We start from the raw sequence: 22,746 nt of genomic DNA, 5'->3' as shown, positions 1-22,746 counted from the left end.
CGATCGGGGCCCTGTGGCGGAAGTACCTGCTCTGTGGGCTCCATCAATCGTTGGCTCGCTGGTGTTACCCTCGTCAAACTGTTTGCTTCCAAGGCTTGGACTCGGTCTTCCAATAGTCTACTTTTTTGTGTCTAATGAGTCCAGCCTTTTGCTGATGTGTGCCCTGATTCCACAAATCTCCTCCAACAGGGCGCCATACCTCTGCTCATTGCTTGGGCATCCATAGCTTCTGGCTGGTCAGTGGCAGGCATGTTACACCCTTCCCTCGACCAAGCAAAGGCATGTCGGAATCTCTGCAGGGATGCCGCCCAGTCCATCGGGGTGGGGAGCGCCTCAAGGTTGACCCCTTCGAGAGATGTAGGCAGTCACCAAAGGTGGGATCCGTTGAAGATGCCCGCCAGGGCATGAGAAGAGCTTCAAGGGTGACCGAGCAAGGTATCTGCTAAAGATCAGGTCACCTCGGTGCAGCGGGGATACGAAGAACCTAACAAGCCCACGGATCTCAGGACTGCTCAGATGGACTATTTCACTGGTAGTCGCGTTATGTTTCAATTACTCTCCTTTTCCTCTTGATTCCAGCACACGGCAGAGGAACCCGAGACAGAGTCCAGCAGGAGTATACTAGTCAGGCGGCTCAGATGGGAGATAAGAACATTAGGTTCAGCCAAGGATAGTTGTGACAGGGGGAGGTAGCTCTCCGTCACTCTTCGGGAGATCGATACACAGTTCACTCAGGTTCCCTGACTTGCCCAGCATGGAGGAAGATCAGAGGGCACAGGGAGGGACCCAAGCTACCCCCGTTCAGGGCAGCTGTATCCAGTCATCTAACCAAAGGAAGTCCGAGAACTTGGCGTGGGGGCCCAGGGCTCTCTTGAAGCCCCCCCCGTGCTTGATGAGCACTGGATTTGCGATGTTGCGTCCAAGGATGACACAGGCTAGCATGGGGGGGCGCTGCGCAGAGGGGACTGCTATGCAATTCTCCGCTGCTTGCACCCTGCATCTTACTCAAGCAGTAAAGTTTGCGCCTGGCGCAGCAGGCAAAGAACTCAAAAGAATGGTACTGGAGTCCACCTGCAGGTTTGCGGGGGAACCACGACTTGAACTTAGGGACCCATTGGGGCCAGTCGCACATTCCATTCAAAGCGGGACAAGTTGGGGGCTGACCTGATGTGCGGTTGTTCGACCGAGGATGCGGGGTGAGCAGATTCTGTCAACTCACTCAGTAGCTCACCTTGAACAGTGGAGGTGGAGAGCTTGCACACGCCCTCTGACATCGCCAATGGGGTTCTCTCCCGGTCTAGATCCCCCCCCCGGTTTGTTGCGTGCAACAATGGTGAGGGGGGTGCTCTCTCCTCCAGGCTTACTAACTGTCGCTATGCCCAGAGCTCGCCACCACTATCCTCCAGGACGGGCCATCTATCGGTGACAACCAAGACCGCCCACACAGGGGTTGACAGGTCTGCCCCGGCCCGTCCCAGCCTCTCCCACCAGACCGGCGGACGCGGACGGCTCCCCGGTGCACAGGCAGTCTATGGCAGCTGATGATCTCAACACCTCGCGGAGCCTCGCCCGGCCCGCTTTTCAGCCATGGGGGCCACTCCTCAGGTCCCCCTTCGTGCTAAAGGGGCTCCAAAGAGGCACCAGGGGCGCAGTGGTCCCCAGCCAACTATCCACCAAAGTGGGCCCCCACTCCCGCCAACACCTCTGACGTGCGTCCCCCGGTCGGCTGCCTGCTGTGCGATTCCGGTCCGCGCGGCTGCCTGCTGTATGATACGCAGCAGTGGCGATTCCTCCCCTCTCCCCCATCGCAGGGCACATCGATTCGATGGATGGGGCCGGGGGGGAAGAGTTGTTCGGTCACAATCGCACTTTGGGGGCTCCCCCCTGTCCGGCCTCCATTCTGTCTCCCGTAGCCGGTCGTAACACCTCAATGACAGCGGGCCTCCCGAGCACGTGGACCGGGCGGGAAACCCCAACTCTCGCTCTCAGTTCGTAGGCAACCAAAGTCAGGCTTGCAGGCACCTCGGAGCACTGGATTTTCTCCCAACGGGTCTCTGCTTCTCCCAGATGCTTGTGGGGGGCAGAATCTCGTGCAAGGGACTATTAAGGGGGGCTAAGACCCTTAAATTCGCCCATGTGGAGGAGACTGGCTTAGGGACGACTGCACATCTCGGTGCCCCCTGGTGGCTGCCCCATTCATGTCTTGTTGAATTGACATACTTTTTTATTTATATGTTTGTTGTTTAATGTGAGGGCAAGTTATCCAATGCTAGAGTGTGTTCCCTTAGCTTTTAGAATAGGCAGGGAATTCCTCAACAGAGTACGGAAAGTGAGTAATTTTCATACATTTTCTTTTAAAAGAAAATGGCAAATTTTAAAAGATCTTCAAACAGCGGCGGGGAGCACCCAGCTCTTCAGGATCACTGGAGATCCCGCTGGGCCCTCCATATGTAAAGGTGAAGTTCCCCCAAAGTAATCCAAGAAATAAGGCAAAAAGTAATCAAAAATAGAGTGCACAAATTGCATGCAAAAATAGCTTTTTCTTTGCAAAATATGGCCGGGAAACTCAACAGCTTAATAGAACTGAACTGGGGGCCATCTCGATATGCCCACTTGTGGCTACAATATTTAATGCAATAAAACACAAAATTAACATGTTCTACAAATGCAACATTAATTTTAACATTTCCACTGGCTATTTCTTATTACCATCAGAATACCACCCTTCGATCATGACATAATTTCATAATCAGCACAAAATTAATTACTTTAATTGGTTGGCACACTTCATGGTGTAATTGATTTTTTTTAAAGCTCTACCCTAATTGGACAGTGGCACCTGAGACAGCTCGGGTTGTAGCATCCCACCGAGACAGACCCACGATGTTGTGAGTGGGAATCAGCTGTCAAAACTTGGTTACATCCAATGAAACACCACAATCCCTTCCCCACAATTGGCTCTCTTGGCTTCCCTCCCATTGCACTGTCTCCCTCTGCAATTCCCACCCTGAGACATGTTGCCAACTCTAGACACAATATTCTAGTTATCTCCTTGCAGTGAATAGCTGCATGAGAAAGTGTGCCTAGGGGCCTGCTTCTGGAAATTAATTTATTGTATATATTTGTTCTACCAAAGCACTTTTACCACTGCATCCAATACTTAAACTTTCAGTGGGGGCGCTGTGTTCACATCAAGTTCTTCATTTTAGCAATACTGCTTCCTGGGTCTTCTTGCGTATCTCACTGTGTCCTTCACAAGCATTATGTATTCATTTGTCTATGGGGGTGATGACCGAAGGGCAAATAACTTTCCTAACAAGCTCTTTCTGGGAACAGTCTAGGAGGTCCATAAACTAAATCCCTACAATGTAAAGCAATTTGAGAACTGCCTTTCAGACACTCCGATCCCACTTGGTCCTTCACTTTTGCATCATTATACTTGTCTCCCTATTTCTCCCTTTCCTCCGCCCACCATCTCCTTTCTCTCTCCCTCACACTTCCTCTTCTGTGCCTCCAATGTTACTCTCTTGCTTTCTACCTACCGACACCCTCTGATCTTACTTTCCACTACTCACTCCCCCACTACAACTAATACTATTCCTTCTCCACATCACTACTCCCCTCCCCTCTCCACACTACTACTATTCACCCCTCTACACACTACTCTCAACTATGTTATGATGATTTATACTGCGCACTGCTGCCATTTGCATGATCTCCAGGCGCTCGTGTGGCTCTGTAATAAAAGTGCGTAGGGTTGTTCAGTGAGGGAATAGGGATAGGATAGAAGTTGTGCTCTTCTGTTGATGCTTGCCGTACTAGGAGAAACTGGTGTCTCTTGTAAGGAAGGCAAGATATCAAAGTAGGACAGACACAAGTGATCACAATTCAAGGGTGTTTATTGAAATTTTATCAATGGGGTGATAAACGCTTATCTAAACCTAAATCTAAGATTGGAGCAAGCTACGACAATCAAAATAAAAATAATAATAAAGTCGTAGTCGAGTCTTCGTCAAAATAAAAGGGCCTATACTAAAACATCTATTGCCAATCTGTACCGCCAACTTAACAAATAATTTGGGAAATGTTCATGAAAAAGAAAGAAGTGTTCACAAAATGATAAGTCAGGCTGTGTAGGCCATTGCCCTCCCTTCCACACGCTTTAATTATGGGACAAGGCGGGTCACTCGAGCACACGACACTCCTTGGCTTCTTCTACACGAGGACACAGTTCTTTAACATGCACCAGGGCCTTCTATGCCGAAGTCTCAGGTTATTCAAAACGGCTCTTGCTTCAGAGGGCTTGATGTATCAAACAAACAAAAGGTTCCTTCTCGGGTATTCACAGAGGATGATTTACTCTTCACCCGGGATCCCTCTCAGTCGGGCTCTGATCCCGCTTCTCACAGTTCCTTCTTGAGTGACTCACGATTCACCTCGGGTCTCCCTCAGTTGGGCTCAGATCCCCTTTCCACAATTAGCCTCACTCAGCCGGGCTCTAACCAATTACAGTTCGTATTTAGCAATCGAAGACTTTCAAATGTGTACGGGACTTGGCTTAACCTGTTACAGGCCCACTTCGACTTTACAGTACTCAATTTTACACTCTCAAATGCATGCCTAACAGAGTCCTTCAACTGAGCACCCACGTGGCACTGTACCACTCTGTATAAGGCATCTACCTTGGTTTCAAAAGTTCAATCATTCCTTGGATATTCCATTATACTTGCATCGCTCATCACATACGCCCGGCACTTGGTTCTTTGCAGATGCAATGTTGCCGCTTGTAACCTCGGTTCTAACACAGACAGGTCTGCTATCAGTCTCACTGACTCACCGGCTGTGCTGGCTTTACTGGAATGGCTTTGATGTGGGAGCCAAGGACAGTACCATGACGGCAATCTCTCGGGTACTTTCCACACACAATGCACCTTTCCGCAGCTTCAATTCCCGGTTTTATGTTTCTTATCCTCGAGGGTTTGTGAAAGTAGCAGTCTTCTTCCTCGGAAAAGGCCAAGGGCAATTCCCTCCGTGCAACCATTTCTGGTCTTGCCGTCTTTCTCCTCATGTTAAACAGCCATCTCCGAACTGCTGCTTCCTTGTGTGTATTGCCTTGCTCAGGGTGTGCTTTCGTGCTCCGCCTTATATCCCTGTGGGGAAGTGTGATGGAAGTCAGGTGTGTGCAATTATCAGTAATTGCCTGACTCTGCCTGGCCCTTGTGTTGGGACATGTCAGGTATATGGTTCTAGTGTTAGTCCATTGTTGCTCACGATTAACTGCCTGTGAGAAAGTGTTCGTATTGGAAGAGGGGGGTGCGTCTCTAGATATCCTACCTCGTATGATGGAAAAAGGGTATTATAAGGAAGGGGAAACCGCATCTCGCCCTTCGGTGTCCCACTTTCACTCCCCGAAGACCCCCCATCCAGGTGATCCTCCTGCACAATAGTGATGGCCGTGTCCTGGCCACCTGGATGACAGATCCTGGAGACTAGCGAGTGAGACACCTTCAGGTTGCTCAACTGTGCTAGTCAGCTTTCTGGGTGTGCCTTGTTGTGTGCACTGGGCTTGTTGTGTCCAGGAAGAGTAGCGTTCAGTGTCTGGGTTGTTTGCTGTTTACAACTGTTTGGTATGGTGGCGTGGTTAGCAGTGGATGTGTTTATTTGTGTGTAGTTTTGCTGGCTCTTTTGGACATGTGTGTTACGCGAGAGGTATGCAGTTATGGAAAAGAAGAGGGGGTGGTTAGCTAATTTCTGTTGGGCTCTGGGTGTGTGGTTGTTTCATTGTTGGTTCTTCAATCCGTATTTTCCCATGTTTGATTTGGTCCTAGAGTATGGATTGTGAGGGTGCACATTTTTATGTTTGTCTCTGTGAGTTGAATAGCTAGGTTTTCAGTTGTTTTCTGAAAGTTAGGTGGTCTTCCATTGTTCTTATTTTCTTCGGTACCGAGTTCCATAGTTTGGCGATCAAATTGGAGAATGCAGTTTTGCTGACTTTCCTTTTGTCATAGTGTTTCGTTTCTATTTGGATGCTGTTGCTCGGTCCGTAGCGGTCGATTTTAGCTTGGAGAAATGTGGCTCCTTGTCTGTGTAACGATTTGTGGGCATTGCAGAGGGCTTTAAAGTTAATGCGTTTTTTTACTGGTAGCCAGTGTAGACTTCTCAGGGCTGGCTACTAACTGCAGTCCACCCACACCTTCTCCCAAATTAATTCTCCTTTCACTCCCTCCACCCACACCTTCTCCCAAATTCATTCTCCTTTCACTCCCTCCGTCACCTTCTCACTCACCATCTACTCTCTCCCCTTATTAGCCTCACTCAAACATCTTTCATGCACACTCAAACACAACTTTTTCCCTCCAACCAATACCTCACTTTGCACAATCATTCTGCAATCCTCCTCCCCGGTTCCATGCACCGTCCTTCCATCGCTTGGTCTCTTGGTCCCCCGTCTCCTCCCTTAACATCAGCTGAATAACCCACACCTTAACATCTCCGGTGCCCCATTTTATCCTCTCTCTTCCCTCTCCATTGGCTCTCTCCCTTGTCAGGTTCCTGGGGCCAACCGCTGTCTTTCCTTTTCCCAGGGGAGGTGTTACAGTTGATTAAACAAATACAATGGGTCCTAAGCACCTCCCTTTTTCATATGGCGGGTCCACTGGCTCTAGGCAATGGTGGCCCACTGTAATCGGCAGCAATGTCCCAGTTCGTGTGGGGTCCGCCCTGTGTGTTAGAGAGGCTGGTTTGGCTGGGGGAAAGCTCAGCGACCCCATCGCAGATAACAATATTGCCCTTGTGGGTTTTGCTGAGCACTGAGATTGCTGGAAGGCCAAGTGCTCTGTTGCCCATACTCGCTAACATTGGAGTCCAATTCCTTGTGCTTGTCCGTGTCAGGGACAGGATTGCTTGAAGGCACAGCTCCTAGCTATTTCTCCTCTGGACAGGTTGCTCAGTAGTTCTTCCACCGCTAGACATGCTGGATGTTGAAGTACTACGGTACAGAAAAGAGTTTGGCCACCATTGTCAAGTACAGGCACAGGGCAAGACAAGGTGGTACTCATTTCATGCAAGCAGCCGCAAGTAAAAGGGGCTGGGATGGGAGCCTTCCAAACTCCCACACCATGACTAAGGGGCAAGACTGGCTCTGGTGAAAACCCCCGTAGTCCTCCCATCACAGGTTAAGAGGCATCCCCATGTCCTATTGACATGGTCAGGTCCCTAACCCCTGACGCACACTTCCACCCTTTCTTCCAAGTCCCCTTCCACAGGACAACTGACTCCCTGATGGTAATGAAAGAGATACCCCAATTGTTCTTCCCCGTATAGCTCTTAAAGACATTGGTCAAAAAGGGAGAAGTCTGCCCCCAAAAGAACTTCTTTGAGTCAAGGCAAGGCTATCATTGGCACTAGGAGCTGTTCCCTAGGATATGGAACTTTACATTGGCTTGTGGGTTAACATCAGTGTCTGTGTACTCAGCTGATTTGTGATAGGGCTACTGGGTGGAGTTCTTCAGGACTGATCAGGTCAGCCGGGAAGGCCATCTATTTGCTGCCGGAATCCAATAGGGCCCTGGCAGAGATTCCCTGAACTGTTACAGGTAGGTGGATTTTCCAATTGGTGTCTACTGTAGTGTAGTGTAAACGGTCCATGGGGTTAAGTATGGTCCCGCTCCTTCTTATGTACAAAGATTGGCGAGATACTCTGGGTCAGTTGATTCCTCCCCTAGTTCACTGGGACCTCCTCAAAGTTTGTTGATACTCCTGTGTTCATGAGCCTGACCTCAATAGGACTTTCCTTAGGTAGTTCTGGACCAACCTGACAATATGACCTTGTTTCCCACAGCTTTAACACCTCAATACCCGTGGGCCTGGTGTGGCCTGGCTTTTGACCAGTCTGCCTGCACAGGAGCCTTCATCTTGATTTTGGGTGTTAATGGGGTGGGGCCTGGTCACTTCAGGGCTGGAAGGTCTTCTCTTCCCCTCAACCAAGATTTTGTGTCATTGGGTTTCTTTCGTCTCCCAATTGGCTCTCTTTAACACATGGCCTTCTGGTGGGTGTTGGTCATTTATATTGCTTCTTCCAGTGTCAGCTCATGTAACTACCAGATGGCATTTTGGCGATATGAAGTCAAGGAATGTATAAACTGTTCTAGGCCAACATTAAATTTCTTTGACTTTGTTTTAGGTCTTGTTGATGAGCCATTTGTTCAACAGGTTTCAAACTCTTTATGACATGTGATGGGAAATGTCCCCTTGTTGCAAAAAAAGCAGTAACCAAGGAGCCATTTGACGGGCGAGTAGAGATTGGGAAGTGATGGTGAGGCGGACATGTGGAAGGGGTGTGAGAAGAATCCGGGGGGGGGGGGAAGAGGAAGAGGATGATTAAAGTCGAAGTAGGGTAGGTTAGAGCATGGTGTGGAGAGAGGAGTGGGAGTAGCTGAGTGGAATGGTGATGGGACAGATTTTTTGAGCGGTGGCCTAAGGAGTACGATGAGTGGATCAGAGGCAGGGCTTATACAAATTAGGAACAGACAGGCCGGAACTAGTAATTTGAGGCTTGCAGTGATGAATACAGTCATAGTGCCAAAAACAACAAATGCCATATTGAAGCACAGTGTACGAAATACAGTGGCACAGGTGACCAATATGTAATGTTCATGCACAGAGTGATAAAAAACATGGTTCCAAATACAAGGTTCAAGAACAGGGTGAGAAATACAGATTGTCAGGTGACAAAAACAAAATGCAATATTTAAGCACAGAGTAAGAAATAATGGGCTGCAGGTGACCAAAATGCGTTGTTCATGCACACAGTGAGATCCACTGGACTCCAAATGCAAAGTTGAGAAATACAGATTTTAAGGTGACCAAACCTCATTTTTGAAGCACACAATAAGAAATGCAGGGCCACATGTGACCCAAGTGACAAAAAGTTGTGATCATAGTGTATTAAGGCATGAGAGGGAAGGAGAACAAAGGGCAATAGGGTTGATCCAGGTAGTCAATGACTGTATGGTAAGCAATGAACTCAAAAGTTCGGTGAATACCTGAACAGACTGGGGTCATGAGGTCTCACCCACTAGAGAAGGTGGTGGCAGAGATGGGAGACTGGCCGTGAAACACCAGCCTTCCCTAATACAGGTGTATCTCCTCAGGCAAAGCAACATGGCAGTAGATGATCTCAGTCGCAAGTATCCATTATCTTTCAGTTACTGTCTCCACCCACAGGATTTCACTGTACGGACTCCAAAACTGAGACCACTGTGGCTGGCTTTTTTCTGGTGGAGGAAAACTTTCTGCTCCCATGGTGCTGTGCCCTGGCGCCAGAACCCATAGCTTAACACTTTTACCAGATGGTCTTCTTTATGCCTTTTAGCTCTTTTCTACGGTGCTGCAAGAGATTTGGCAGGAAGGGAGAAGTGTACTTTTGGCATTAGATGCTCCGGTTAGCTCCGACACACCAGGCAGGGGAGGGCCTGTTGATGTTTCCTGTGGGTCCTCATACAATAGTGTCTCTGGTTCTCTCATTGTACATTCTAAACAAGCTTTGATGATCAGGATGGAAGTTGATTGGCAAAGCCCAACGGCTTTGAGGCCGTCAGCATCAACTGCAAATTCAGCCCTGATGTCACGTTGGCCAGTGACTTTGAGAATCTACTTCCATCATGCACACAGTGCTTGGTGTACCTTAAAAGGGGTGTTCTCGTTAACGGGAAGAGACTGGCGAAATCTTCATGAAGGGTTAACAATAGGTCTGTGTCCAGCTACGTTGACCTCACAATTAGCATCTAAAAGAGCTTCACGGGAACCACCAGTATCCCAGGTATTTCCTTTGGTCACCCACCTCAAGCGCTTTACATTGAGGTACACCTGTTAGCACCCCCAGTCTTATTGTGGAATTTGCAGTCGGGCCGCCAGTAGCCTCGCGAGGCCCCCTTTGAGCCACTGGCGGATTTGGAGTTGAAATGTCTAACCAAGAAATTCTATTTCCTGATTACGATTACTTTCACTAGGCAGTTGGGTGAGCTTGGTGCCTTACTGGTGACGGAGGCATATTTTAAGTTATCCCCGGGCAAGTTAGGACTTTGCCTAGCACTGGACTTTATTACCAAGATCTATTCTGCCTTCCAAATGAACCAGGATAATTCCTGGTCTGCATTCCACAGTAATCTGAGCCGTGCAGGAGAAGGTTTTCAGCCGACGAGCGAAGGCCAGGAGAAAAGGCCTCCCTTGCTCTTTGCTGCTCCGCTGCGAGCATGTCTTCGCCCACGCCACGGATCAAGCTGTTTTATTCTTATTCGGAACAACCGTGTGTTCCAAGGAAATCCCAGCCGCCGTGCCGTCATGGGGAAGCCCTAAAATGGATGCCCTTGTCATGGAAGCATCCACAACAACTGGTGCCCTGCATTTCACCGCCGCAGGCCCAGGTTCCTATTCGTTGTGTCCGCCTGCCCGCCCCTCCTCTCCTGCTTGAAGGCCAGGAGAAAAGGCTTCCCGTGCTCTTTGCAGCTCTGCTGCGAGCACGTCTTCACCCACGCCACGGATCAGCTGTTTTATTCTCATTCGGAACAAACGTGTGTTCCAAGGAAATCCCAGCCCGGTGTGCCGTGCAGAGAAGCCCTAAAATGGATGCCGTTGTCATTGAAGCATCCACAACAACTGGTGCCCTGCATTTCACCGCCACAGGCCCAGGTTCCTATTCATTGTGTCCGCCTGCCCAGCCCTCCCCTCCTGCTTTAAATGGAGGGGGAGAGGACCGAGAGGCAAAGCCGACGAGCGAAGGCCAGGAGAAAAGGCCTCCCGTGCTCTTTGCAGCTCTTCGCTGCTCATCTGAAAAATATGCCGCATAGGGCAGGTAAGAGGCATAACCATTGCAAGCTTCTCTCTAACCCATGCTCTGCAACAAGGCTCCTCAGATTACACGCCTGCACTCTGCAAACCACCGCCAGCTCACAGCCCCTCCCCACGAGCACCCGCAATGCCCGGCTATGCTCGCGTACCATGCCTCCCTCTCTACATGCTAATAAGGCCAGACTCTTCCGCCCAACTTCTAAACCCACAACCACGACAATTAACGCCAATACAGTGGCCAATGAAGTTCTTTACCCCATCTACAATTGTACTGCCTCCATATTACATGTGATACCACATGTGCCCACCACCATTGAAAATGAGCCCGCCAGTGTAAAATCTGTGATGTGCAATTCTTCTACCCCCATTTTGAATGCTACTGTGCCAAATATGATTCCATTTGTGTCCACCACCACTGAAAATGAGCCCCCCGGTGTAAAATCTGTGATGTGCAATTCTTCTACCCCCATTTTGAATGCTACTGTGCCAAATATGATTCCACTTGTGTCCACCACCACTGAAAATGAGCCCCCAGTGTAAAATCTGTGACGTGCAATTCTTCTACCCCCATTTTGAATGCTACTGTGCCAAATGTGATCCCACCTCTGTCCACCACCACTGAAAATTAGCCCCCCAGTGTAAAATCTGTGATGTGCAATTCTTCTACCCCCATTTTGAATGCTACTGTGCCAAATGTGATTCCACATGTGCCAAATGTGATTCCACATGTGTCCACCACCACTGCTGAACCCCATCTTAAATGCGCCATGATTAACGATAGGTCCATCAATGCCCACGCTCTAGACATCCACGACCTCTAACCACACATGGCCTACGGCCCTGCGCTCTCCCTCGCACTACCCCCTGGCTATTCCATCACTAGACAAGATTGCCTCTCTAAAGGTGGAGGTGTAGCAATTATTGCCAGAGACTGCCTCTCTATCAGAAAGGTAGAGAAATCCCTGCACAACAACAGTGACTACCACCAAGTCAAAATAAACCTCTCTCCCCATTGCACCATTACTGTACACACCTTCTACTGCCCTGCAGGCCCAACAGGAGACTTTCAAGCCTCGCTCATCCACCTCCTCTCTGACAACCTTAAAAAACAGTCTAAAGCCATTCTCCTTGGGGACGTCAACCTAGGTCTCTTGGATGGTAAGGACTCAGCAGCCAAAGACCTTGACTCAGCCCTCTAGGCTACAAGAACACCATCTTTAGCCCAAGGGCAGAACTCTCGACTGGATTGCACAGCATAACTGCCCACTCATCATCACTAGAAACGCTCCCACCCCATGGTCTGACCAACATATCATCACCTTTAGTATCCTCACCACTAGCTCCTCCGCTACCCCCTCATCCCAACCCCTGCCACCATGCCTCGCTAGAAGCTCCCGTCAGCTCACAAAGGAAAGGCTACTGCCCTTCCTCCAAGGCCCAGCCTTCACACCACCTTTCTCCACAGACCCAGAAACACTCGCAACAGCCTATGATGTTGCCATCAAAGCAGCTATCAACTCCATTGCCCCTCTCAAACCCCGCAAATCCAAACCCACCACCCACTCCAACTCCTGGTTCACCCCGGACCTCCTCACACTCCGCAATGAAAAAAAGGCTGCACTTAGACAGTGGCAAACGTCTCTCTCTGACAAAGACAAGATGATCTTTAACGCCCTCTCCACTAAATACAAAAAGGCAATCACCCAAGAAAAGGCCAAATCCTTTGAATCCAGAATCTCTGAAGCCCAATCTAACACAAAAGAAATTTTCGCCATCTTTAGGGAGCTAGAGACACCCACTCCCGGCCCCCAGAATTTCACCAAAGACAAAGCCTGGTGTGATGAAATACAAACGGCCATGCAAACCAAATTGAACCATCTCAAAAACAAAATACAAGCCACTAAACAAGCCCTACCGAATACGTACATCCTTGTCCCACCACAAGCCCCGGACCCCCCCAAACTTTTTTCCTTCAAATCCATTCAGGAAAAAGACATCATCAATATAATGAGGAACATAATAATAATAATAATAATAATAATAATAATAATAATAACATCAAACCTTCTAACTGCAAAGGAGATGAATGCCCAGCCTCCATCATCAAAGACTGCACTGAAACGCTAGCTCCCTTCCTGGCAGCCTTTGTTAATGCCTCCTTTGCCACAGGGAAAGTCCCTGCCTCCCTCAAGGAAGCTTGGGTCCGCTCTCTCTTAAAAAAAAAAACTTCTCGATCCCACCTCCCCCAACAACTATAGACCTATCACCACCGTCCCATTCTTCCTCAAAATACTGGACAAAGCAGCCTACCTGCAGGTTCAACACTTCATTGAAGAGAACAAACTCCTGGGACTCCGCCAATCTGGTTTCCGCCCCAGACACGGGACTGAAACCGCCCTACTCGACCTGAAAAACCAGATGGACGATGCCAGAGACATGGGCAAACCAGCACTTCTACTTCTTGACCTATCCGCGGCCTTTGACCTCGTAGATCATGATGTCCTATGCCACCACCTCTCCTCCACTGCCAAATTCTTCCCGGACGCCACAGCATGGATCACCTCCTTCTTACAAGACAGAACCATGCAAGTATTCTCAGACTTAGCCTCCGCCTCTCCTACCATCATATTCTGTGGTGTGCCCCAAGGCTCCTGCCTCTCCCCCACCCTCTACAACATCTTCACACGACCCCTCTTCCTCATCCTCGATGCTATGGGCATCTCATACACCAACTACGCTGACAACACCCAGATCCTCCTCACCCTCACTGGTAACTATGACACAGACTCCCTGACCCTCAACAACCTCTACAACACCATCCAAGCCTGGATGGCAGACAATGGACTATGCCTCAACTACGACAAGACTGAACTCCTCCTGGTAGGCTCCCCCGACACGTAAAAAAATCTAGACTCCCAATTCAGTCACTTCTCCATCAATGCCATCAAAATACCTGTCTCAGAATCAGTCTAAACTCTTGGAGTCTATCTGGATTCCAGATTATCCATGGATAAACAAGTCAACGCAATAGCCTCTACAGCTGCATATCACGCTAAACTAATCAACGCAGTCAGGCCCTTTCTCTCCAAAGAGAACTGCACAAACATAGTCAGAGCCATCACAGGTTCCAGGCTAGACTATTGAAATTTACTCTTTCTAGGAACCTCCAACAAAAACCTAGATAGGCTACATGTTATACAGAATAGTGCTCTCCGGACAGCCGAAGGCACTGCCAAAAGAGAACACATTTCGGAGGCCAGGAAACTAGCCCACTGGCTCCCAATATAGGAAAGGATTGTCTTCAAAGCACTGACACTGACCCACAAGTGCATTCATCGCACTGCTCCTGCTTACCTCTCACAAAGGATCCACCCCATCTGATGCAAAGGTTCAGAAATGTGGTGAAGCAGTGATGGTATCAGGGCCTTTCAAACGTTTCAGTTGAAAGGGGTCTCATGCCTCACGGGGGCGGGGGGACACAGTTACTGTCCTCATGTTGTCAGTCAGCAGTATACCTCTTAACCTTTGAGGCCCCCAGGGTGGGTGGAAGCAGAGCAGGTGAGGGCCCATTAAATTATATTCGCACTCAGATGAACACTGAGGTTGGGCAACCGAGAGTGGGCAGCTTTTCCACTTAAACTGGTCTACTGGTGACAGCTGATGTAAAGCACCTGGAAGGGTTGCACAGGTAACCAGGGTGTTGGATTTATCAAGTCTACGAGGGCGACCAAAGTTTCGGTCTCACAGTTGACCAAGGTGCTGCGCCTAGCTAAGTCCATGAGGGCACCTAGTTACGGTTTCTAGGCGATTGCAGAATGTGCTCCACTACCATGTAATGCAGGTGTTGGCAGTATGCCGCCTCTACGGCTAAGTGGGGTCTTGAAAGTAACCACCTAATGATAGCTGTAGGCATGCAGAAGGCCCCCACCATAAGTTATCAACTCAGATGTGTCAAAATGATGTTGAATTTACCAATTCTAGTTTTTCTCTGGATTTTAACCAATGATTTTTCCCCACTGTCAATCCGCAGCATTCAAATCATCCAAAGGCACGGCCTCACTTCGCACGCATCTGCTCTCACATAGAACTGGAATGACACCCTGCACAACACTGCTGTCATAAGAACGTAGCTACCTTCGACAACAAAAAATGTGAACCGTAACTGCACACATAATGGACTACCCTCTTACACCCACCCCCTGCCTATTTCCCTAGTCTAGCTCTCCTCATTCATACACATGCCATTTAGACATGGATGGCTAGCCGGGACCCAGCCAAGCCGCCATAACCTTTAATGGCCATTACGCGCACACGCACACTAGCACCTCCTAATTTACCCAAACTTCGGTCCCTCCGAGGGCGTTCAACCTACAGCACATTCGGACCATACCTATGGTGAAAGGCGCTAACACATGACAAAATAAAATATGGGAGCCTAAGGGCATGGAGAGTGATTGATCTATTTCCAAGGTGGATGGCACCTGCCGAAAGCATGCGAGTTGAGCACTATGCAGCCGTCTAATAACACAACAATATATTCTTTTCTATACATCTTTCATGCTTGTGCCTAAAATGCACGCTTTGCAGCTCTCGCCTTACAAGCTGCGTTTGCTGCAGCTCTTTCTGGTCGTCGCTTCCCTCGCTGTATACTGAAGTGTTATCACCTTTTTGCTTTTTAAGACTGGTACCTCCACTTCAGTCACTTGCTGACAAAGAAGGATTTATAGCTTTCCAGTGGGCATTCAGTGTTTCAGCTGCGTGCTGGCTGTCATACACGTCAACACTCCCGATTTAGGCAGGAGACTCCAGACTTTTCAGTGAAAAATATTGCAATTTTTCACGTTCTCCTGCCTAACATATATCTTGCCCCAATGCATTCCTATGGGAAAATCTCCCTTACAGGTGCGTCGGAATGTTGGCATGTATGGATTGTCTGGTAATAATCGGTGGCTATTAATACCCAGCTGATAGCTCCCAACCTTTTGTGTCACCAAGGCAGGTGAAAACACCCGATTTTCTTTTTGGCGGTTGAGGGCCCATAGAAGTGAATGAACGTATGGGGACTTGGAAGGGTGATTCAGCTTCTTGCAAGGCGGGTAACACCCGCCAAAAGCGGGGGATTTGAGAGCTATGCCGGCTGTATTTCTTTGTCTCCATTATAATGTAGGTACCCCACGGCGGGGCCACGTCTGCCTCAGACTGTTTTCGTTCTAAGCAGTGTTGCCAACTTAGCGACTTTGTTGCTAATTTAGCGAAAAAAGGCAGTCCCCTAGCGACTTTCTTCATGGAAAGCGACTAGCGACCAATCTAGCTACTTTCATTGGTTTGAAGACGTACAATTTTTTCTATTGGTTTGGAGACTTGCAAGTTTCCAAACCAATAGAAAAGGGTGTATGTCAACAAAACAATAGCAGTACCCCCAATCAATGCACCCGTCCTTGTAGCCAGGCTCCAGCACAACAAGTCACGTCACGGATGCCCCTGTGAGAGGCACGAGAATGCTGCAAGATTATGCAAATTAGGCAGTGATGTCATTTAGCTACTGTTAGCTACTTTTAGGACAGCCTCTAGCTACTTTCCAGACTGAGGAGTTGGCAACACTGGTTCTAAGCAAGGGGGCCCCAACCATCATGTTGAAATGTGTCCCACCCCCACACATCTTGCAGTGAAGTATACATAAAAAGTTACAAACTAGTGATTGATGAGGGAAAGCAATGGCAGATAGAAAAAAATGTCCAGTTATTGTTCACAACAGAAGGTCGCCAAACTTCCAAGCAGAATAATGAAAGCCAGGTAGAAAAAGTGTCCTTGAAAAACACTAACTACTTGCAGGCGGCCATTTTAGACCGGAGCACTTCCCTTCAAGACGGAGGCAACTACGTTAAGTGAAGCACACTAACAATAAACTGACCAGTGACCTGAAGCTTCTTTTACGAATCGAAGACGAGAAAGGCTGCCAGACACGTTCAGAAAAACATGATATACTGCAAAGAGTCCGGCGGTTGAACAGGCAGGGCAAACGAAAACAACGGACCTGCAGACTATGAAATACGAAATAGAAAGAGGCCTTCGCGTGCAAACGTCAGCCCTGATGCACATAAGAACGTGGCCATATTGGCGAGGAGAGAGCATGGGTGGGTAAAAACAGTAATTGTTTTCAATTTCAAAAACGTTGATACAATTCTAACTAGGTGCAAAGACGCCATGCGATTACAACTCGGGAATATTCTAATATGGCAAAGCTATTAAAAATGTGTAACAAACGTTGTACATCTCCATAATGAAAATATAATACCTAAATATCAGAGCTACAGGCCGAATATTCAGCCACTGAGGGAACAACTATAACAGAAGAGTGCGTCAAAAATTATGTGTCCCTTGTTTCTTTCTTTTTTTTGGCCGGTTGACATTACGCTCCAATTTGGTTTCCTGCAGACTACCGGCTTTTGTTGACACTCTCTTGTCGGAAGTTGCGCTTGGTACCTGCGTATATCGCTCATAGGTTACACTGTCCCTCCTTCATGTGACCCGTCGCGCACGCGTAGTGCGCAACCGAAGACGTTCAGGAGTTCAAAATGGCTGCAGAGGACTCGGAGCTGCCGGATCCAGAGTAAGCGTCCACGAGTTGTTGTTCATGAGCTGACATACACCGTGATACTCACCGGGCAGAAGAGAGGGGTGGAGGGTGGCCGGTTGTTTCATGAATGACGTTCTTGTGGAGAAATGCGAACTGTGGAGTGGGGAAGGTTTTCTGTTTGGACTGGCAGCCAGTGGAGCAGGAGATCTCGTACCCACCACCGTTCTATTCTGATTTCCCCCCCAGCTTGTTGTACAGCAAGGTGTTGTCATTTTACCCCCTTCCTGTGGATATTGTTTTAGTTTGCAGCTATACGTTGGTTTACTATGGAAATATTGGACATCTGGCAACCAATTCATACTCGTGTGGGATTTTAGAATCCATTTGTTAAATGGGCAAAAACCTGAACTCTATTGCTTGTAAAAGCATTACGTGGGTGATCTTGCGATTCAATTTAACGGAAAAGTCATCCTCCCAATATCACACTTTCTTAAGTAGTTCCTGTTTGTGAATCTGGGTGAAAACCACTAGGCAATGAAACCCTGCCCCTATTTCTCTATCATACGCCCTTTACATTATTTTACGCATCAAGGTACATTTGATTGTAGACCTTGCCAGTAGCATTTAGAGAAACTGGCCCTGTCAAATTGTTGTGGGACCTCAGCTTGGATTTGAAAGTAATTTAGCGATACCAATTTTCCTCCCCCGTAGGTGTGCGTTTAAAATGTGTCCTATTAATCACACGTACACCGATGATCAATAGTTATTAGTAGAGTAATAGTATTTTTGCTGTTGTTAGTCTGGGTCCCGTTTCAAAGCTCTGTAAATAACACGTGAAGTAAAAAAAGATTAAATGTTTGTCGAATATCGAAATGCTAACTCTTTTAGAACTACTTCTCAATTGGATGTGCAGTGTGTTCTCGCTCCCAGCTCCTATCCAGCAATTCTCTCCCTGACTGCCTTCACACTCTTCCTTTTCACCCACCTCGCACTGTAATTTAACTGTGATATTTTGCTTTTCCAAATTTGAGATTTAGTTTTTGTAGATTTTTCATCCACCCTTTTTTTAGGTTATTTTACATTGTATGTTTTGACTAGTTGGCTAAAGGCCAGTGTTTTTTTTTATTTTTTACCATTTTAACAAAAAAAAACTTATTCTTCACGTCCCGAGCCAGTGGACTGACTTGTGGGTAAAAATTGTCGTTTTCCATGTGGTTTCCAAATTAGGACTCATTAAGATTTGAGCTGGTGCCAAACCTGCTACTAGGCATCTGGTGTCGCCCAGTAAGCAGATGTTACTTCTGGGGAATATGGCAGTCCGGAGGTGAGTAAAGGGTAGTGAGCCCTCCGTGTATCTGGTAATTATTTGGCTGTGCTGCCTTGCTGCAGAACAATAGCCACAAGTACATGGATCTGTAGTACATGGATCTGTGAAGGTTCAAAAATGGGTTTGCTAATTTCAGATGAGCTTGGGCTTTTGTTGACTAAACAACTTTAATCGGACTCATTCTTGTGTTTTTTGTTTTTTTAAGAGATGTATTAGATTTCTTAAGTGTTTGTATATGGTGCCAACATTACACACATTATTTTTTTTTTTTTTTTTTTTTGGAGGAACGTGCCACTGTTTCGTCCCAACTTGGGCTTTTTCAAGGCACATAAACATTTAATTTAGTTCATACTCAAGTTAGTGTTACTGCCAGTTTTTAGACGTGATAAGTACATTTGATATTTCAAGGTATGGGGCGTGGCCCGAGCCAATGCACTAAGATATAACTGTGTGGAGCTTCCGCTCCGATCCTTATAACGTCTGCCGAGATATCACGAATCGGCAAGGAAATACACTCCTGAGCGGGGGAAGCAACGCACGTCCGACAAACAATATCCCGGAAGAAATCGAAACCGAGAAGCAGAATAAATCGGGAAGTAGCTGGAGTCCCCTGGCATACCAATATGGCGGCCGCAGCGAGAGAGGGGAAATAACAACAAAGCTCCTGAATGTTGCAAGCTCTGAAAACCTGTTCAGTCCAGCTCACCCAGAGGTCCGCTAGAAGCATGCCTGGGCAGAGTTGGTGCGACCCATCGTCAGCCCCCACGAGTAGCAAGGATAGAGCCCAGGACATGTTACTCTACTCGGCAGGGCCTGCCTCAGTACACGTGACACTGCCTGGCCTCTCCATGGGAAACAGCAGAAGCACCTGATAGCCCAAAACTGTGGACGCTGCACGGGACATCGTTTCTTTTGCCTGACCCTCTGCGCCTCACTACACGGTAGGTGCCTCTTGCCGATGCGGTTCCCCAGAGTCCGAAACCTGCACTCCACCACCTGTGTCCCCAACAGGGACACCAACCTTGCACAAAACGCACAGTGTGGCTGCGTAGGCTAAGGAGGGTCCCCCCCCCGCCATCCCCCATTTCTTCTCACCCTGGTTGACTGTTGCGCACCGTCCACCATTGGGCAGATAGCACAAGACTGCAGTGAGCTGCCCAGAGCGCCATCTTCGCTGCAATGCTGCTGCTTTTTGCCACACAGTGGGTGACCCTTGCTGTCGCGATATCTCAGGGCCCATAACTCGTGCACAAACCTGTGTGGCCCCAATAGGAACATCAGTCCTTCATGGAATATGTCTAATAACTGGGTGAGTGAGGCCTAAATTCCCCCCCTCCCCCCGCACCGCCCCCACCTCCTTTGGTTGTCCTTTGCTGGCTGCTGCGCACAGTCCACTATTGCGCCCACAGAGTCGGACCACTTCACCTCTCTGCCACTAGGGATAAGGTCCTTGCAGCTATAAACCAAACCTGCATCATAGGTCTATTGACACTGACATCTACCCAAAGCAGACTATCGGAGGTGCGAGGAACTACAGTGGTAATGGACACCCAGATTAACAAAACGCTGAGTGCAGATCACCTGCATACTCGGCGACAAGATCCTACAAAGCCTGCCACTGAGCTAGTAGTTTGCATGTAACTCACGGACCCCCTGGTGGGCAGGCATTATTCTGAGAAACTCTATTGCTTATACCCTGGTTACGTGCCCAACTGGAAGTTTGACTGCTGCTAATAAATTCCACCTTAGACTCCGCCATTACAGAGATATCCAGCCAGGTTCCGCCAGTGGATATGCTGCAAACACAGGATGCAGTGTACCGAACATTGCTCACTAAACGGCACCACAATATGTCCCCTCCCCCCCCCCCAATCAAGAATAAGTCTATGGCAATGGAATCCTTCATGGTACAGGGTAAAAGCTGCAATGCCATGCATGTGGAGAACTCAAACCAGCAACCAATCCTCATAACCCCACAAGAGAACCAGGTTCTTGCAGTGATAGCGGCCCTGTGTTCATCCTTGGAATCGAAGATGGATGAGGTCAAATCTATGTATGAAATTGGCTAAATTCTTCGATTTTAAAATGGATGTTCCGTGTCTATCAGAAGAGGGGAGACATGCATTAGATGCACCAATCGCTGTATCCAGCCTACCAGTTAACGTGCGTATCTTGCCCGTTTACGCATGTAAATATGGCAAATACAGATCATTTAATTTTGTACTGCGTACCATGTACGCTTTGACTTATTCATTAAAAAAACATACTTTCCACCACTAGATGGCATTGTAGAATTTCTTTTGTCAGCAGCACAGCCTTCTTATGCATGATGGTGAATTTCCAACCGAAAGACCAAATCTGTGACAGCTAAGCGAGCAACACAATAAAGCATGCACCCTTTTAAAATGTGTTCATACCCATAACATATGTGTTGGATAAGTTTTACTCTCTTGCAGAGGAGAAAACTAATTTTTACTCTTTTGAAATTGCATTTCTGCTCTAATTTGAAAAATCATGCGTAAAATACTCCCACCTCAAAATCTTATCTGGAGCACTGGCTGCATCCGAAGTTTAGACGGCAATAACCCAACTTAATCTAAGAAAATCTCCAGGTATGGAAGGGTTGCTGGTAGAAGTCTTTTAGTACTATTCTGGCACCAAACTTTTTTGATTTCTGTAACCAATTGCTAACGGTGGATTCTTTGCCCTTCTATAAGAGAAGCAATTAATACCTTGATACTGAAATCAGGAAAGGACACCAATAAGTGTAGTAATTAGCATCCCATTTTACTTCTGAATGTAGATGTTAAAATCTTAGCTAGCTGTCTCCATATGTATATGTGAGTTAATTGATAATTCTTAGGTTGGATTCATGGGAGAAAGGCACAGGTATGATATCAGAACTTTATTAGACATTATGGATTGTCAGATTTAAAAACGGAGGAGATTCTGGGTTTTTTTAATATATTTTTTTAGACGCTTAGAAGGCTTTCAATCGTGTAAATTGGTCATTTTTAAATAATAGAATGCTTGAAATGGGGTTTGAGCCAATGTTTTGAATTATATTGGAGCACTGCAGTTTGGGATCGCTGCCAAAATGTGGGTTAATGATGAGCTTTCATCAGTTTTTAAGCTATTTAGAGGTGGCCGACAAGGCTCCGCTTTCACCATTTCTCTTTAATCGAGCCCTGGACCCTTTACGTGCCTACATAAGACGGGAACAAGGCCTTCGTGGGTGGTGTGGGGGAGACATGGGGGTCAAGGTGTATGCTGATATGACTATTGTATTGGCTAATCCATAAGGGGGAGGTACTCTTTTGAAACACATGATAGAGGAGGTGGGATTAGTTTCAGGGCATAACATTAACTGGAGGAAGAAAAAAAAAAACCTTCAAGTAATGCTTTAGTTGATTGGAATTGTCAATGGCCAAACTTGAATATGACATATTTAGGGATTTACCTTCTACATGACACAAAGAAAATGGTTGACTTTAATGTTGGAGAATTGATTGAAATACTTCAAAGGGACATTTGTAAATGGGACCTTTGTAAATGGGACCGTATGATTTTGCATGCTTGGGCCAAGGTAAATGCTATTAAAATGATGCTTTTGCCCAAAATTTTGTACGTCATACCATCGCTTCCTCTGAAATATACCAAAAAGGTGTTTGCGCGCAATGATAGAGTATTTATGGATTTTTTTATGGGGCGCAGTGGAAAGACAGAGAATTCCCCGTTTCATTATAACTCGTGAAGTTCGGGAGGGGGGGGTTTGGGTACTCAGTTTTAGAAAATTACCCCAGAGGGTTTTTCTTAAATCTTCATGTTATTTTATGGAGGAAAGGAGAGCAGAACCATTTTGGGTATCAGTAGAAAGAAATGGATTAAAGCCTTACTGTTTAGGTAGTTTGTATTCCATTGGGAAAATGCCAAAATCTTGAGTAAAACTGGAAACTATAATCGCCACAAGCACCACTTTGGTAGAGTGGATTGT

At 47.4% G+C, this 22,746-nt stretch overlaps 2 protein-coding genes across 13 annotated transcripts in view; one reads left to right on the top strand and one right to left on the bottom strand.

The window, feature by feature from the left end:
- LOC138481375 (oocyte zinc finger protein XlCOF6-like) overlaps positions 1-17,455 on the bottom strand; it is a 609,919-nt gene extending 592,464 nt beyond the window's left edge. For 2 of the 4 annotated variants that reach the window (XM_069613500.1, XM_069613501.1), the window contains exon 1: positions 16,760-16,948. In XM_069613500.1, the coding sequence (XP_069469601.1) occupies positions 16,760-16,947 (188 nt within the window). In that variant the 5' untranslated portion in view covers position 16,948. Of the gene's footprint in view, positions 1-16,759; positions 16,949-17,331 lie in introns of those variants that run through there. The other 2 variants (XM_069613502.1, XM_069613503.1) reach the window with 2 other exon arrangements.
- The window catches only part of PRP4K (pre-mRNA processing factor kinase PRP4K), a 1,306,928-nt gene continuing 1,301,502 nt past the window's right edge, over positions 17,321-22,746 (top strand). For 8 of the 9 annotated variants that reach the window (XR_011274234.1, XR_011274233.1, XR_011274232.1 and 5 more), the window contains exon 1: positions 17,321-17,458. Coding sequence is in view for 2 of the 9 variants with exons in the window: in XM_069613497.1 (XP_069469598.1) it covers positions 17,424-17,458 (35 nt within the window). In the remaining 7 variants the exon portion in view is untranslated. The remainder of the gene's footprint in view (positions 17,459-22,746) is intronic. The other variant, XM_069613498.1, reaches the window with a different exon arrangement.

This window comes from Ambystoma mexicanum, chromosome 5p, assembly GCF_040938575.1.
Source record: "Ambystoma mexicanum isolate Mex_15411 chromosome 5p, UKY_AmexF1_1, whole genome shotgun sequence".
Lineage (NCBI taxonomy): Eukaryota > Metazoa > Chordata > Amphibia > Caudata > Ambystomatidae > Ambystoma > Ambystoma mexicanum.
The sequence above is the reverse complement of the archived record's forward strand: the minus strand, read 5'-3'. Positions and strand labels throughout refer to the sequence as shown.